Here is a 16,826-nt window from a genome sequence, read left to right on the forward strand (position 1 = left end):
CCTTGCTTAATTCTATATTCCCAGGTCTGAGTAATTTTGCCAAACCCAAACAATTTTATAAAACTTTCATGAAACCAGAGTGAAAAGTTACCCAGCTCCACTTTGAGAGCTGATGCCCCATTCATAATCAATCATTCCACTGATATCTCACTGTAAAGCCCTCAGAACTCCTTAAAAGTGCCTTATAAAAGGCACTGTCCTCCTCAAAAAGCAGGCTAAGGAGGCCTGCAGAGCCATTTAAAGTCACTGATCATACAGGAGGCTTTGGAACTGCCAATACTTCACTAAAAATTTGGGCTATTACTCAGAATTAATTTATTAAAGCATGCCTTTAATCTTAATGTAATTTTATTCCGAGCATGCAGGGGAAAGTAAAAGGCAGAGCCAAGTCAGCAAAGAAATTAAGGATATTTTTCAATGATCATTTCTATATTAAGCTCTTGACGATGGGTGTGTAAAAGTGCAGCACATGGTCAAAACAGAATATTTCTCAACTCCAGTTAGTCCCAAAGCAAAATGATTCTGACTGAACCCTCGTGAGAGTGTGGGGGCAGATTGTAAACTGCAACCTTAAAGCAAACAGAAATCATGCTCCTTGTGCTGCTGGAAAATTAATGTAAAAATGTATACAAAGTCTTCATTTTAATAGAAGAAAATTATCTTCTATACCTTCTTCCAAGAGAAAGAGAAAAGGTAGGAAAAAAATTATCAGGTTTAATTCACAGAAAAGTCAGCATTAAAAATCTTAACTGTTCAAAAGTTTAAATAATATTCAAGATGATATGCAGGTCATTTCTGGTACATCAGTTAAAGATAGAAGACTGCACTATTAGGATGGTATTTAGTTTAAAACATTTGCAGAAAAAATCGGAGTGATAATATGAAAAGAGATTAAATATAAAAATCAAATTAGTTCAGCAAGATCTCTCACTGCTAGATGCCGATAGTAAGTGTCAGCAAGAGAGCTAAAATGAAGATACTTTTAGGAAAGATTGGTTTAAGAAAGACACATAGTGGGCATTATATTTGAACTTTGTTCTTGACAATTTTCAGCAAATTTCCAATAAATTCACTTACCCATAAATTTTAATTACAATTTATCAATTTGCTTTTCTGTGGAATAATCCTAATACTTCAACCTCTCACTGTATCATCTTATGAAAAGCATAACAGACCATTCATTAGCATTTATTTTGACTGACTGTTACCCATGCCTTTCTGATTGGCATTTTAAATATTCATTTTTCTTGCCTGAAAGTTGATAGAAATATAGGTTGGAAGACAGTCTCTTCATATTATTGTCTACAGTACATTACATTGGCCACATTGACAAAAAGGTAATCATGAAGGTCAACAAAGGTGGCTTCCAGTGGGTCATCCTGAAGGAAGACTGATTTCTCTACTACTTACTAGGTATTCTTTTTGTTCTATATCACCTCTACATATTGGGTGGATATATGAATCTTTATCTTGTGTAGTATCCACCACCATTTTACATCTCTGGCTACCTTCCTGTTGCTCCAAGAAAACCATGAAATCAATGGTATCAAAGATGGCCTCCTTTCTTCCAACTCACCAGTGGCAGGACAGACACCAAAGATAACTGTTGATGATACCACAGCATACTCTTCACCCACAGAACAGTAGTAATGGGAAAAGCAAGAATTTTTATTGAAAGATAATTTATTAAAGATAAGGATTTTGTGCTAAATCAAAAGGATAAAGTCCTTGTCAAATAGGGAAGATACATAATATAATGTATTTTGAATTTTTCCAGGAGTTTTAATGCAATCCATTTCACATTACTTCCTCTCTTCCTCTCAGTTCTCATGTTCATCATGAATAACATATTATCTCTAGGTCAATGAAAACTTAATGTTACACTAGAAGATAAGATGGGCTTGTACCAATTACAGAAATGATTCCTAATTCATATTTTCCCATGCATCAGTAACTTCACAACAACTTTTACTTGTTTTCTTTTTGCTACTTTCTTTCTTTGCTTTGAATGTGACTATAATTACACTGTCTTACATAGGAGAAAATACTGCTCTTCCTCACCCTGTGATATCAAATTGATTTACACAATCAGCAAAGCTCAAGACCAAAATTAAATGCTATCTTATAAAACTACAGGCTCCCAAAAAGCACACACTCACACACACATAGGGTACTAATAACTTGAAACAAATTCCTCAGTTGAAAGATTTACACCAGATAAGCTATAACCATGAAAATGACTTTCTGTTTTAACCTTAAAATATGACATCTTGAGATTCATACCCAAGTAAATCATTATCTCTTCCTCATATTTGAATGACACCTTGATTGGTAGATTATGTTGTAGAAGTAGATTATGTTGTCTCATCCTCCCACTATTGGAGAATTTATGGTACTTACGATTTCCCATCACTCAAATAATAAGCAATGTTCTGTCCATCTAAATGCCTGTTTGTTTGTTTTTTTATCAAGGGAATAGAATATAGCTAGTGTCAAGTTGGTGCTATTTCTACCTAAGATGTCTCAGATCTGACAGAAAATGTTATCAGCTTCTCTCATGTTCATTTAAGTGACATGATATTTGCTGAGGATTTTTAATGTTAAGTTCAGTTAATTCTCTCTAGCATCCCATACCTCTTCTTCAGAACAATTATCACAGTAAAAGCAAAAAAAAAAAAAAAATGGCATAGTATATAAGGTCCCTGTCCTCTGTTATCTTCCTGATGTCTACCAGCTCCGGATCATAGCGAGTACACAATAATATATTTTGGATTCTTGAATGAATTTTGAAAAATTTGCAGTACCTTTGACTCACTTCAAAAAGATGACTGTAAATGTCATCAAGTAAGTATAATAAAAATTTTAAAACTCAATGAGCAAAAATTATATTAAAACTTTCAAAAAACAGAAACTCATGTATTAGTAATACTTCTTTGGAGGCTAGCAACTTATCTAGTTTTAAACTATCATTTTCTCTATATTTCAACGAAAAAATATATACGATTATATATATATACAGTATTCTTTATATATACTATATCTATATACACTATATCTTTATATATTTATGTATACTGTATCTTTATATATACTGTACTTTATATATACTATAACTATATATACTGTTTGTATGTATATATACTATACAATATGTTTATTTTCAGCTAGTGTTGAACAATAGGATAATGTTCCATATTAGCTAGTTAATATGAAACTGAAGAATTTGGCAAATGTTCAGTACGATATGAAGTATAAAGAAGGAAATTATTTAGCATTTAATGTAATTATTTGATGTACTGGAAAGTTGCTTAGTGATCATGGCTCAAAACAGGAAATTTTTCTTAATTATATTTTTAAATTCAAAAAATGACTATTAAGCCCAATGATGTGTCAAACAGTGTTCTAGGTATGTAAATTCCTTTAGCACTTGCATTTTAGTGGGAGAAAAGGAGAGACTAACAGGCAATAAATAAATATATACTGTGTCAGAAGGTGGTGAGTGTTAAGAAGAAAAGTAAAGAGAAAAGTAAAGCAGGGACACCAGAGAGTAAGCTGGAGGTGGAGGAAATATATTTTATTCAGGGTGGTTTGGGTTTACACAGGAGAACAAAGTTAATGAAGTTATTTAAGCTAATGCACAACAGCAGAATATTGAACTCTCCCCAGTCAGAAGAAAACCAGGCATAAAAATAACATCGCTGTATGATATGTTCATTCATACTCTTTAGTTCTAGATAATGTCAATTATCACTGGTCTAAGCCAGGCTGAATTAAATAATGAATCCCATAATTAACTTCCAGTGAGAATTATAAATTGCTCTTGTGACTGTATGAAAGATGGCAGGTCACAGATTCAACTGTGCTGACTGCAGCAGTCACAAGATGGGCATTTATGCAGTATAAATGAGCATGATGTTTCACATAAATAATTTTTTGTTGAAATTTAAATTTGAAACGCACCTTTGATGTTATGATAAAACCATTTGGGTTTGATTTATTTAACAGACTTCTGTACTGCTGAATAGAGTAGTCCATAGAAGTGTGTGTGTGAGAGAAAGCTCTTCTCTGAATCCTATCTTTATCAGAGCCTGCCTCATGGATGTAAATTCTACATCCCATCCCTGCTTAACAAGTTAAATTTTTAAAAATATTATTTATTAATAATTTACCATTTGTGCTTCCCAAAAAGTCAAAAGCTGTACCTATAATAGTTAAAATATCCTCTAACAGCTGCCTTTATTACTTAAATTTGCTTTTTACCACAGGTAATTGACAACTGTTTTTCCTTAGAACTGGAAATATAGGAATGCATTGTAAGTAAACCCAGGCTATTTTGTATGTCATCTTTCCCCAGAATTTCCTTTTCAAAATTCTTCATTTCTAACTTTATTCCATGAAGATTTTTTTAGGAATAGTGCGATGAGTCGTTAGTATCATTAACCGCATATTTTAAGCTTTCACATGGTGAATGACACTATACTAATATTTTTTGCATTGTCAAATATCGTAAATATAAGATTTTCATTTGTTTAGAATAATCACTGCAAATTTGTTATAGCCATGACATAGGCTCTCTCCATTGCATCAAAAAATGAAATAGGACATTCAAATTAATGTTTGTTTATGTGAACATTCACACCAACACATATGTACAAGTTTATGAACTGGAGGAGAAAATAATAAAAGCCCCACCAAATTGCTTAATACCCAAAAGTGGGGAATGACTCTGCCAAGAAGCAGCAGCATTTGGATAGCTCTCATTGGATCCAAATCACAACATGCCTCATAATGAAACTTCATTTGAGCCTATTAAGAATTCTCTGCCTGTGTCTGAGCTCCACCATCAGGAGGGTTGGAAAAGAGGAACTACAGTGATTACTCTAGTTGGAATATAAGATCTAAGATGTTAAAAGAAATAGTGAAAGAGAAGAATGCCAGGAGACGTGAAGCGGGTGTATGTAATGGCTCAAGGACGTAGATTCAGTACCTTGTCACAGGTAGCCTCGGTTCTGACTTCATGCTCTGTGACCCCACTGGCCACATATTTTCTGCCTGGTTGCAACAATAAACAGTATGCTTTTCATTTGAAGCACACTCCAAACCCTAATGGTTTCTAATCTAAGAGTCCTTCTGTTAACTAATTTTACATTTGTTATAATTAAAAGTGATTTTATCACCTACTCTTTCAGTTGTTGTATGAAGTCACCCTGAGGACTGAACACTATGAGCTTCTATGATTGGAAAAGTGTTTTTAAAAATCAAGCAGAAAGGTAGTAATAAATCTGAAAGACGAGACCAGCCTTACTTTTTTCTCTATGTTCTCTCATCTGTTTTTAAAGAAAATATGAAAAACATTACCAAAATGTTTTTTTCCAAGTACTCCAACATTTTGGCACTGGTTAATGCTTTACGTTACTTTTTCTTCCAGGAGCCTTGGCTGCCAAAGGGTAACCCTGCACAAGAACATGTTTCTTACTTACATTCTGAATTCTATGATTATCATCATCCATCTGGTTGAAGTAGTGCCCAATGGAGAGCTCGTGAGAAGGGACCCGGTAAGTACTGAATAGTTTTGTTTTTATTTTTATTTTAAAGGATATAGTACTTGTAAATAGTTAAACTTAAGCAGCCGTTTACATGTGTAATCATATTTACTTCTACAGTCAAGTTTTGCATTTCATGAGGCATATCATTTCTACATGGTTTTTGGAAGAAATTATTACATGCTCTAGTAAAGAACTGAAAATCATTGAATCATAAGCAAATAAGAATCATAAAAAATCATGCATTTCTGGGCCGGGCACGGTGGCTCAAGCCTGTAATCCCAGCACTTTGGGAGGCTGAGGCGGGTGGATCACGAGGTCAAGAGATCGAGACCATCCTGGTCAACATGGTGAAACCCCGTCTCTACTAATACAAAAAATTAGCTGGGCACGGTGGTGCGTGCCTGTAATCCCAGCTACTCAGGAGGCTGAGGCAGGAGAATTGCCTGAACCCAGGAGGCGGAGGTTGCGGTGAGCCGAGATCGCGCCATTGCACTCCAGCCTGGGTAACAAGAGCGAAACTCCGTCTCGGGGAAAAAAAAAAAATCATGCATTTCTAAGACTAACCAATAATATAATATATATATATATATATATATATAGAGAGAGAGAGAGAGAAAGAGAGAGAGAGAGAGAGCACTTTAGGTTCCGGGGTACGTGTGCAGAACATGCAGGATTGTTGCATAGGTACATACATGGCAATGTGGTTTGCTGCCTTCATCCCCTGTCACCTATATCTGGCATTTCTCCACATGTTTTCCCTACCCAACCTCCCTACCCCCCATATCCCTCCCCTATTCCCCCACAACAGACCCCAGTGTGTGGTGCTCCCTCCCTGTGTCCATGTGTTCATATCCTTCGTGCACTTTTTAGTGGGGCTGTGTTGAATCTATAAATTACTCTGGGCAGTATGGCCATTTTCACTATATTGATTCTTCCTAACTATGAGCATGGGATGTTTTTCCATCTGTTTGTGCAGAAATCATAAGCATTCCTATACACCAATAAGATACTAAAAGAGAGCCAAGTCAAGAATGAACTGCCATTCACAATTGCTACAAAGAGAATGAAATACCTAGGAATACAACTAACAAAGGATGTAAAGTACTAACCAATAATTTATTAACACCTATGACAAATTTATTGACCACATCTTGTGAACATAGATGATACTAGGTACAGTAAGGCAGTGCTTCTTAGTGATCCTGGTGTGCCACAAATGGTTACAGGTGTGCCTAAATATTGATTCCCCTCTTCATTCTGATGCCAGGCTGGGCTTAGCCCAGTCATCTCCACTATGTGTAGCTATTCCCTTATGCTAATGAACCATATAAATATGATCATGTTTTGTGTCATTATGCTTTCAAAAAGGTTTATACTGACACAGGAAATGCAAAAGTCAGGGCAAGAGGACATACATCCCTGAAACTCATGTCTCTTCATGCACAATTACAACAAGCAAGCATGGTGTGTGTCCTTCTTCTATTTGAGTACTACAGAGAACAAGAGAGTTAAATCATTTAGCTCCATTACTGAGAACCATTCTGAATTTCTTCTACCAGAATCGTCCTGAGAGTTGTTCAGAGTAACGCATATTTGTTGTCAGTCTTCTCTCTTTATATCCAAGATAGTGTTTTTCACAGTGATTTCCTGGCTCTACTTCAGAATCAACAGGGGAGATTTCATAAATATGAAATAGCTACTGTCCACATGATGCTAGAGAGTCAGTAGATATGAGGTGGAGCTGAGGAATATATCCTGGGTATTTCTTTGCTGCCAAGTTTGGAAATTATCAGCCAACTACTGGATGAAGCAATTTAACTGGCAGGGGAGGACAGAGGAGGAGCATCTTGAGGCTTTGCTTTTTCATTGATATCAGTCCCTGGTATTACAAACTAACAAAAACCAGAACTAAAAGGGATTTTAGAGGTTATTTATTCTTGACTCCTCATCAGAAACTTGAAGATAAAAAGGCAAAGTGATTTCCCTCAAATCATAAAACTGACTGGAATGGGGATCAAGCACTGAAATTCGGGTCTCCTTACTCTCAGTTTTTGTTCTTTCATTTACATTGTCAGATGTGTCTCTGTAAATCAGTGAGGGTTTAGCGACACCAAACTGGTTGATTAGGTTTCCAAATCTACCAGATTAATTTTTTAAAAATCAAATCACTGTGGCACTGTAATACCAAGTAAACACTTATTTTACAGAAATTTTTATCTATCAATCCAGTGTTTAAATAATTTATAATTACAGCTTCTATTATTTAATAGTTATTTTGTCCACAGTAAATATTTTCATCTCAAAAACTCCACAAGTGCTTCTCTGCTGTCTCCTTTGCAAACCTGCTTTCCTTAATTTTAACAAATCTTTTCCTTTTAATGGGCTATGCTTTAATTGAATGATTCAAAATAGTTTAATGATATAACCGTTTATTCAATTAAATATAAAATTGCCAATATTTGATCCTTTTTGTTCTGCAAAATTGATGAATCCATATGTTTTATTCTAATGCAAATGTGTAGACAATGCACTAGGATATAGTAAAAGTGGGGACTATTTCCACTCGAGGCCTGAATGGACAAGTGGATGGAAAGGTGTATGAACCCAAAGACAGAGAGTTGGTGTGGTAAAGGAGGCCCTACGGAAACTCAGGACTTCCATCTTAGGACACAGCCAGCCTGTGGCAACCCCACAAAAGGAAGTGGAGAAATAAATATCCCTTGTTCACTCACTCTCATCTTCCAGTCTCTACTGATGGTCCCCATTAGCTGAGCTCAACCAGAAACCAGAGGGCAAGGAAGCCCTGCTGGAGATGTACAGATTTATTTCTGTGGGCCCAGGGTAGAGGGAACAGGATGGAGAGTGCATCTAGAAGCACGAATAGACGCTATCTAGCTCAAAGTGAAGAGCCAAGGGATATTTTCACTTTTGTTTCTCTGTTTAACTGTGTTATGCAAACATCTGTAGATAGCCTCATCTTTCAAAACTGGCATTTGACAGTTCTGCCAACCCAATAACTAAAATGCGTGAAATCTGCCCAGAGCATGCATCCTGTGTGACAGTGGCATGGCATGGGAAAGCAGCTTAATTTGGCTTCTAGTGGCTCCACAGTGTTAATAATTTTTGCAGTATGAATATATGCAGAGAGACATTATAATCTATCTTTTAAAACCATGGCATCTGTTATCAGATCTTTTAAAACCTTGGCATCTGTTATCAGAGACAAAGTCCTGTCTTACCTGCAGAATAATGTGACTAAATGGGTTTACCCTGATGAATGTTTCTTTTTAATGTCAATTGATCTAAAGAAAATTTATCTCACTTAATTTAATTTTTGTAATATCCTAGCAATGGGTGGAATTATCCCCATTTTTAAAGCTGGGACACTGAGGCTTGATGAGAACAAGCGTTCTCTGTACCATGAATACTTAGAGATGGGATTCAAACCCAGACATATCTCACACAGGAGCCAACCTCTCTCTTCTTTACCACTTGGTACTCTTGATTGTCTTTCTTTATTGACTAAGAAAGACATCTTCTTAAAGAAATGGGCTCAGTCATTCCAAAGTGATGACTGCCCGTAACTGGACATGCCCACAACAGTTAACGAGGGAAGCTGACCCCCATTGAGATGAAAACAGAGGTAGAAGCAATTAACTAAGAATCTCTCTGCAGAGAACAGTCACATTTTGGCTCTCTATTTTCCATGAAGAGTAGAAACCCTAGGAAAGTTACTCTCTGTAGGGAGTAGGCCAAGAAATGAAGCTTCAATTTTTGAATAACCAACCACATTGATCTTGGAGCATGCTCAGTCACATGATGAAGTATTATAAATGCTTGAATAGACTCTTTCCCCTCTTTTTGTGGGAGTCTCACGCCCATATCGCCATGCCTCCCACCTATAAATGTAAAAGGGACTTCTTATCTGCTATGAAATCTTCTTCAACCTATCTTCCTGAAATAGTCAAAATTCGGGTTTTTTTCTGAGTTTGCTACTAAATTATAGAAATCATGTAGCTTTTTGCATCAAATGGGAATAACGAAAACTGTTCTACTTACTTCCCAGCAGTTGTCCTGGAGCCCAAAGAAGCATAAAGTTTTTTAAAACTCTCAAGGGCCTAACATTGCAAGTGATTGCTCACAAGGTTGCTGTCAACTCTCACCTTATGACTAACTCCCTAGATTGCTGCACTTGACTTTTCCAACAAATCTCTTATTCTATTAATTGCTCTTGGCAGTCCCATTCATTGTAATTGTTAGATGTTGCCATTTTCGTAGGATTTTTAGGGTCATACATGCCAGGGACTCTGCCAGCCACAGCACAAAGGCTGTCGCCTACCTACCACTAAGTCAACCCACATATGCCTTGCGGCCCCTCTATTGCCTAGTAACCTTTAATAAACTCTGTAAGCAGGTATCTAGGGACCTGGATCTGCCACTATTCACCTGATTTCCTAGGAGAATATGAGTGTAAGATTCAAGGAGCCAGAGAAATTAACAGGAAACTTTCTTCTGGGTATGGAGGAGTGAGATTGATTCACCCACACACATTAGGCAATCTTAAAGTAAGTTTGAAAGAAAGAAAAGAAACTTATCTTTATGGCATGACTAGCACCTGGTTCTTCCAATCAATATATTTTTACCCTAACAGACTTGCTGTTTTTAGCTATGCAAGGGGAAACTTCCTAAGAACAAACGGTAAAACATTTTAAAGATAGAATTTCATCCAATCAATCAGCTATTTATTAACCACCAAAAATGTAACTTTTAGCCCTCAGGCTGAAGTGAATTTATACTGGTTTGGAAAAAATATCTATGACATCCCCTTCACAATCCCTCGCAATGAGCCAAATCTCACATGGAAATAGCTTCATGAATCTTGCAACCACACATATGGGGTTTGGTCACATTTTAACCTATTTCAAACTGTATTTTTTCCACAGAAAATAAAGAAACAAAAAATTTGGGTATTTTTCTCTATATGCCTAAAAGAGCCCATTTCCCTCTGAAGTTAGACAAAATGAAAAGAAGCCACCAGTAGCAAGCCACTTACAATGGTAAATGGGCAACATCATATGTGAGAATACACTGTGCATTTTGCATATTTTCAAATGTCTGTTTCTTCCAAAAAGAAAATTTGGAAACACATGTCTCTCATCAAATATATATAAATAGCATAGGCTAAAACCAAATAACTACAACGACAAAGCTTAATTCATGTTTGTAAATTGTGAAGCATATACTTCACCCAGAGGAAATAAACTAGGCTATTTGTTTTTAGCATTTTCTCTATTTTAACACAGTCATTGTTTTCCAATGAGAGTTTTGTTAGCTCTCTCGTCTAACCCTCCATATACAAGCAGCATAGGGTTGCTCTCTCTAGAAATGGGAAAATCAGTTTAAGAAAGGGAAGGAAAGAATTCTCAAGGACTCATGTTTTATACATTATTCATCTTTGAAACTGCTTATGTGGCATCACCAAGAGAGACATATATGGTAAAATTTGTATTGTATCTCACCTTGAAAATGCATATTCTGTCACAATGCATTCATAGAAGTCCAATTTCTTGAAGTCTTTCCCATCCAAAAGATTATTAGATTACAGTTGAAACTATAAATTCAGGTATCATGAAAGCAGTTGTCCCTGTTGTAATAGATTTCAATATAGAGGGGATAAACAAGAACTAGAAAAGATTTTACTGCTATTTTCAAGATTCATCTTTTCTAAGAGCAGAATTCTTTCACTTTAAAGATACAAACAAAATAGTATCCAAAGGCTGAGAATCATGTCATCAACATTACTAAGTCACGTGAAGAATCATATATTTAAAATTGCTTGAAATAAATTATTTAAAATACTGAATTTTTCTTGAAAAACTGACACTCCAGAATACCTTAGATTAAGGTCCTCCCTAGCCAAGAAAAGTAGAGACAGGGGGAAAAAAAGAAGAAAGAAGAAGAGACAAAGAAAAGCAGCCAAAAAAGTTTTGGGGAAAGAGAAGTTATTGGACATTTTCAACCTACAAATATTTATTGTAATTGCAACTAACATGAGAACCATAAGCACAGTCATAAATAAAGAAAAGCGTATCTATCAGCATGTCATCTGTCAGTGATTCGGGCATATATTTTCTTAGAAAAATAAGCCAGAATACATAATTTTTAAAGACAGTTTGTTCTTAAGCATACTAAAGACAGACAGGGGGTGGGTTTTTTTGTTTTTGTTTTTGTTTGCATTTTGAACCAATTCTGGGTCACTGAATCAGCAATGATTTTCCTCACAAATGCTCATGGGAATATATTAAGAAGTTATTTTTTGAAGAGGAAGGCTGCCTCATCCCAAATGTTGTCACACTAGTTCTATGAGGTTTTTTTGTTATTATTTTGTTAAGGGTAAGAAAAAATATATATACAATGCCCTGTCCTTACTGTCAGTAGAGAATCCCTATGGGTTTGTGGTCCTTTTCCCATTCAAGTAGTTTCTTCCCTGGGTTGTTTTTGGAAAGTCATATTATCTCTTGAATGGCCAAGGGTGAGAATCTTATTCCTTCCACATTTTTTAAAAAATTAAACTCAATATAATTCATGACATAAATAAGGGCTGAATACATCCTCAATTTATTGAGTGATATAAAAATTGCTCATTGTCATTTGTGTCAATTGAGCATTTCATTTCCATAATATCTAAAATGTTATTTTATTTTTTTCTTCTATCTGCTCATTCAATGATCTTCATGTAGAAAGTCAGGAGGCAGAATTAAAAGCATTGTTCTTGATGCATCTAAAAGAAGCTAGCAGGATACTTGTGATTTTTCAGAAATAAATTTTCTCTCTAATTTTTTTATCTGGGTCTGAAAGGCACAACGCAGAAAGATTAATTTTTACTGGAAACCTGAGCACTTTGCACCTCAGAAGCTGAAACAATCAATTTGTATTTTCTATAGCCTCTTGTATAAGTAAAGTTAAATGAGTTCCAGGTTCTGGAAGCAACATTAATGTCTTCTAACCTTTGTTTTTTTCAGGATGATTGAGCCACCAGGCTATGTCAGAGCTTCTTTCTAGGTAGGCACAGGAAGATTAGCTTAGAATGGATGCTCAGAGCCAAGACACTAGAGAAGATAAAATCCAGGATGGAAGCTGGACTCCTGCTCAGCCCAAGGGAGGCTGGTGCAAGCGAGAATATATAAATGTGAGGGAGGTGACTGAGATAGCAGAATTTTTGAGATGAGAGGTCAATAGTAAATAAAACTAGATTGGAATGATCTATTTCAGTAACTTATAGAAAAAATTAGATTGGGAATAAAAGTGTATGATGCATTTGAAAGGCAATGCACAGAGAGTAATACCAAGATGTGGTAATGGAATAAAGTATCTTACCCTGGTTATTTATGCTACTTCACTTTACTTACATGTCAAAACCAATAAATGATCTTTTAACCAAGGTCACATGATGGAGAAAAGTATAGAGGATCTCTTTATTCCTTTTTAAAGTTATTATTTTTAACTAGATGCTTTCTCATACAAATTTGAAGAAGAATCTCTTCCTAAAGTGCATATAAACATATACCCAATATCCAGTTTCTTTCATTTGGTCAATCTTGGTGGTACCTCTACACATACACAAGTCTTTATCTCAAAATTTGCAGTTAGCTTTCCCTGCTTTGAGAAGGCTGTCATGAATTTAGTCCAAAACTTGTTATAGATTTGTTTTTATTCTCAGAACTTCCAATTGAGATGCTAGAGGTTTTGCACACTCCGTTAGGGTATGTTGGATCATTGCTGGACAGTTGTGAAGTGACACACGATTTGTTATTTGTTGTGCTTAGCTGGATTACTCCAAATTATATCATTGTTCTTGCTGAACTGCAGAATCTAAATCTTCGCTTTTCCACTTAACAGATTAATCTGTAATCTTGAGCAAGTTATTCAACCTCACTGTGCCTTGCTTTCCTAACGTGTAAAACAGAGAAAATAATAGTACATTTCTCATAAAGCTGTCTGTGAAAAATAAGCCAATATTCCTAAAGTTCACAAAACATCATATGGCACACAACTCTGAAAAATCAGCTATCATGATTTGTATTATCATTGTTAGCTTTATCATTAGGGCTTTAGCACTTAATTACTAACTGTGGCACCTTGTTCATTTCTATGTGACACAGCACAGGAGGTGTGAAACATCAAGCATTAGTAAAACACTGCTTAAATCTAAAAGAAACTAAGTATAAAAGTAGAATACACGTATGTAGAGACTTGTAAATCACAAATAACCTGAAGGGGTGTGGTCTGAAAATATACGGCTAAATCAATGATGGCTTGAGAATCCCCAGTGAAGAATGATATAAGACCCTCACTATACCATATAGAGAAAAAAACCTGAGAGTAGTAAGTGGTTAACTTTTATTTACCTACCATATTTCTTTGTTGTTGTTGTTTTGTTTTGTTTTGTTTTGTTTTGTTTTTTAATCAGAATTGTGTATAACCTGCCCTTTTGTTTGCTCTGGCACTGTTTTCTTAACACTTCCAAAGTGCTTCCTTTGCCAATTTCCAGATCATCTCCCGATGTATTTATCTCAGATGAGACTTTTTTTTCTCTAATGTTTGTTTTTAATTCTTTTACTAAACACACCAAATCACAACTACACAGTTCCACAAACTCAAACTCATTTTCTCTGAGGCTTTATCAGGAATCATCTCAAGATTGCAAAGCAGACTAACTTTTAATTGAAAATGTTATATCCTTAAATTCCTCTGGAGAAGAATTGCAGCACTTTCCTACAAAGCTGCTTACTGCTAAACTTTCTGATTAGGTTTCTACTTCATTCAGCTGGCTTTAAAGACTGTACAGGTTGACAGTTTTCCAGATGACATGAGGGCCTTTTTGTCCCTTAGTTTATTAACTGAACTGGCATTTTGACACAAAGGTCTATAATTCCTCCTCATGGGGTTTTAAAATATAAGTGAATCAAAGTCGGGATGTTTCTCATTGCACTGTGAGTTTACTGCAACAGGAGTTTACTACAACAGGAGTTGCAGTAAATTCACTGCAACAAGTACTGATGAGGCCCTCTCGGAACCCTAAATTCTTCCAAGATCTGGTCTGCATCAGCATTACCTGGGTGGTCTGCATCAGCATTAACTTCGGTTAGAGATGCAGAATCTCATGTAGGTGTGTTACATGGACATCTTGCATGGAGTTGAGGTTTAGGGTGTGAGTCCTATCACTCAGGTAGTGTGCATATTACCCACTAGGTGGTTTTTCAGCCCTCTCTCCCTCTTGCCTTTAGTAGTCCCCTGTCCCTGTTGCTTCCATGTTTATGTCCATGTGTGCTCAAGCTTAGCTCTCACTTATGAAAGAGAACATGTGACATTTGGTTTTCTGTTCTTGCATTAATTAATTTAAGATAATGGCTTCCAGCCACATTTCTGTTGCTGCAAAGGACATGATTTTATTCTATGTCTGCATGCTATTACATGCTGTATATGTATCTTCTGTGTCTATATATAAAGGTAAATTTTAAAAAACTAAAAAATAAAATTAAAACATTATTATGCTAAAATAAATAAGTAAATAAGAAAACAGAATCTCAAGCCCCACACTGCACCTTCTGAATCACACTCTCAAATTCCTTCTCATGGACAAGGGCAGAATGGTGAAAAACAAAACTTAAGTCATGATGACTCCATGAAGTATGATACTTTTCATCTTTTTTCTGTGGTGGGAGTGGGAGTTGTTTTCTCTATAATTGCTCTTTTTCTGAGGAAATACAGTTTGGGGTCGAGGGGTGAATAGAAGGGACTCTGAGTATATTTGATTCAGACAAAGCTTATTTTCTTTTAATTGAAATGATAAGGGAGCAGAAAAAGACATGCTTTTAAATAGGCCCCATGTAAAGGTGGCCATTGTAGAAAAAATATTTCAATTGCATACATAAACAGGACTTCAATGGCAAGCATCCTTCTTAGTGTCACATGTAATTGAATTTGGCTGATAAATAAGACTCGCATCTCTTCTTTAGGAGAAAAAAGTGCTTATGGATTTTACATGTAATAAGTTCAAGGGCTTTGAAGAGTTCTGGATGATTTGCATGCAATGTAAATAATTTAAAAATATGAACCATTAGTTACAAAGTAAAAGCAAGTATACTATCAAAATTTACCTACAATTTTTACAGGCAACTATGTTTTTAAATATTTTATTTGAGCATTATCTCAAGACCAAAAAGGCATTAACATAAACTACAAATCATAAAGGCATTGCCTCAGAAAAAAAAAGTATTACAACTAAATAGATAAACTAGGGGGAAAAAGATTACTCCTGAAATGTAGAGGGACTGTTACTGAGCTTCTGAAAATTAAAAATCACCCTATTAATTATTAAAGTGTGGAATACATATCCCATAATATCTGAATTATATAAAATCTACTTTTTGAAGAAAACTGTTTTATTTAAAGTTTCCCATATGATTATCCTACTACCACAATTTTTTTTTCTAATTTTTTTTAATTTTTTTATTTTTCTTTAGGTGTATACTATATCCAGCATTTCTCCCCATGTTATCCCTCCCCACCCTCCACACCCCCCAACTGTCCCTCCCCTACCCCTCCAACTGCCCCCACTGTGTGATGCTCCTCTCCCTGAGTCCACATGTTCTCATTGTTCAACACTCACCTGTGAATGAGAACATGCGGTGTTTGGTTTTCTGTTCTTGTTTCAGTTTGCTGAGAATAATGGCTTCCAGATTCATCCAAGTCCCTACAAAGGACATGAACTAATTTTTTTTATGGCTGCCTTGGTTTTCTGTTCTTGTTTCAGTTTGCTGAGAATAATGGCTTCCAGATTCATCCAAGTCCCTACAAAGGACACGAACTAATTTTTTTTATGGCTGCCCTCTCTGAACCCTAAATTCTTCCAAGATCTGGTCTGCATCAGCATTACCTGGGTGGTCTGCATCAGCATTAACTTCGGTTAGAGATGCAGAATCTCATGTAGGTTTGTTACATGGACATCTTGCATGGAGTTGAGGTTTAGGGTGTGGGTCCTGTCACTCAGGTAGTGTGCATATTGGGCATTTGGGTCAAATGCCCATCAGTGATAGACTGGACAAAGAAAATATGGTACATATACACCATGGAATACTAAGCAAGCCATAAATACACAGGGCTGCAATGAACATATTTGTGCATGTGTCTTTATAGTAGAACAATTTATAGTTCTTTGGGTATATACCCAGTAATGCGATTACTGGGTCAAATGGAATTTCTATTTCTAGATCCTTG

The 16,826-nt window shown here is 35.8% G+C and overlaps 1 protein-coding gene across 1 annotated transcript in view; it reads left to right on the plus strand.

Annotated features, from left to right (window-relative positions):
• CALCR (calcitonin receptor) overlaps positions 1–16,826 on the plus strand; it is a 69,846-nt gene that overhangs the window by 22,028 nt on the left and 30,992 nt on the right. The window contains exon 6 of the mRNA XM_012450900.1: positions 5,429–5,555. Within this exon, the coding sequence (XP_012306323.1) occupies positions 5,429–5,555 (127 nt within the window). The remainder of the gene's footprint in view (positions 1–5,428; positions 5,556–16,826) is intronic.

This window comes from Aotus nancymaae, unplaced genomic scaffold, assembly GCF_030222135.1.
Source record: "Aotus nancymaae isolate 86718 unplaced genomic scaffold, 86718_ANA_hifiasm-v0.15.2.pri h1tg000025l, whole genome shotgun sequence".
NCBI classification, from domain to species: Eukaryota; Metazoa; Chordata; class Mammalia; order Primates; family Aotidae; genus Aotus; species Aotus nancymaae.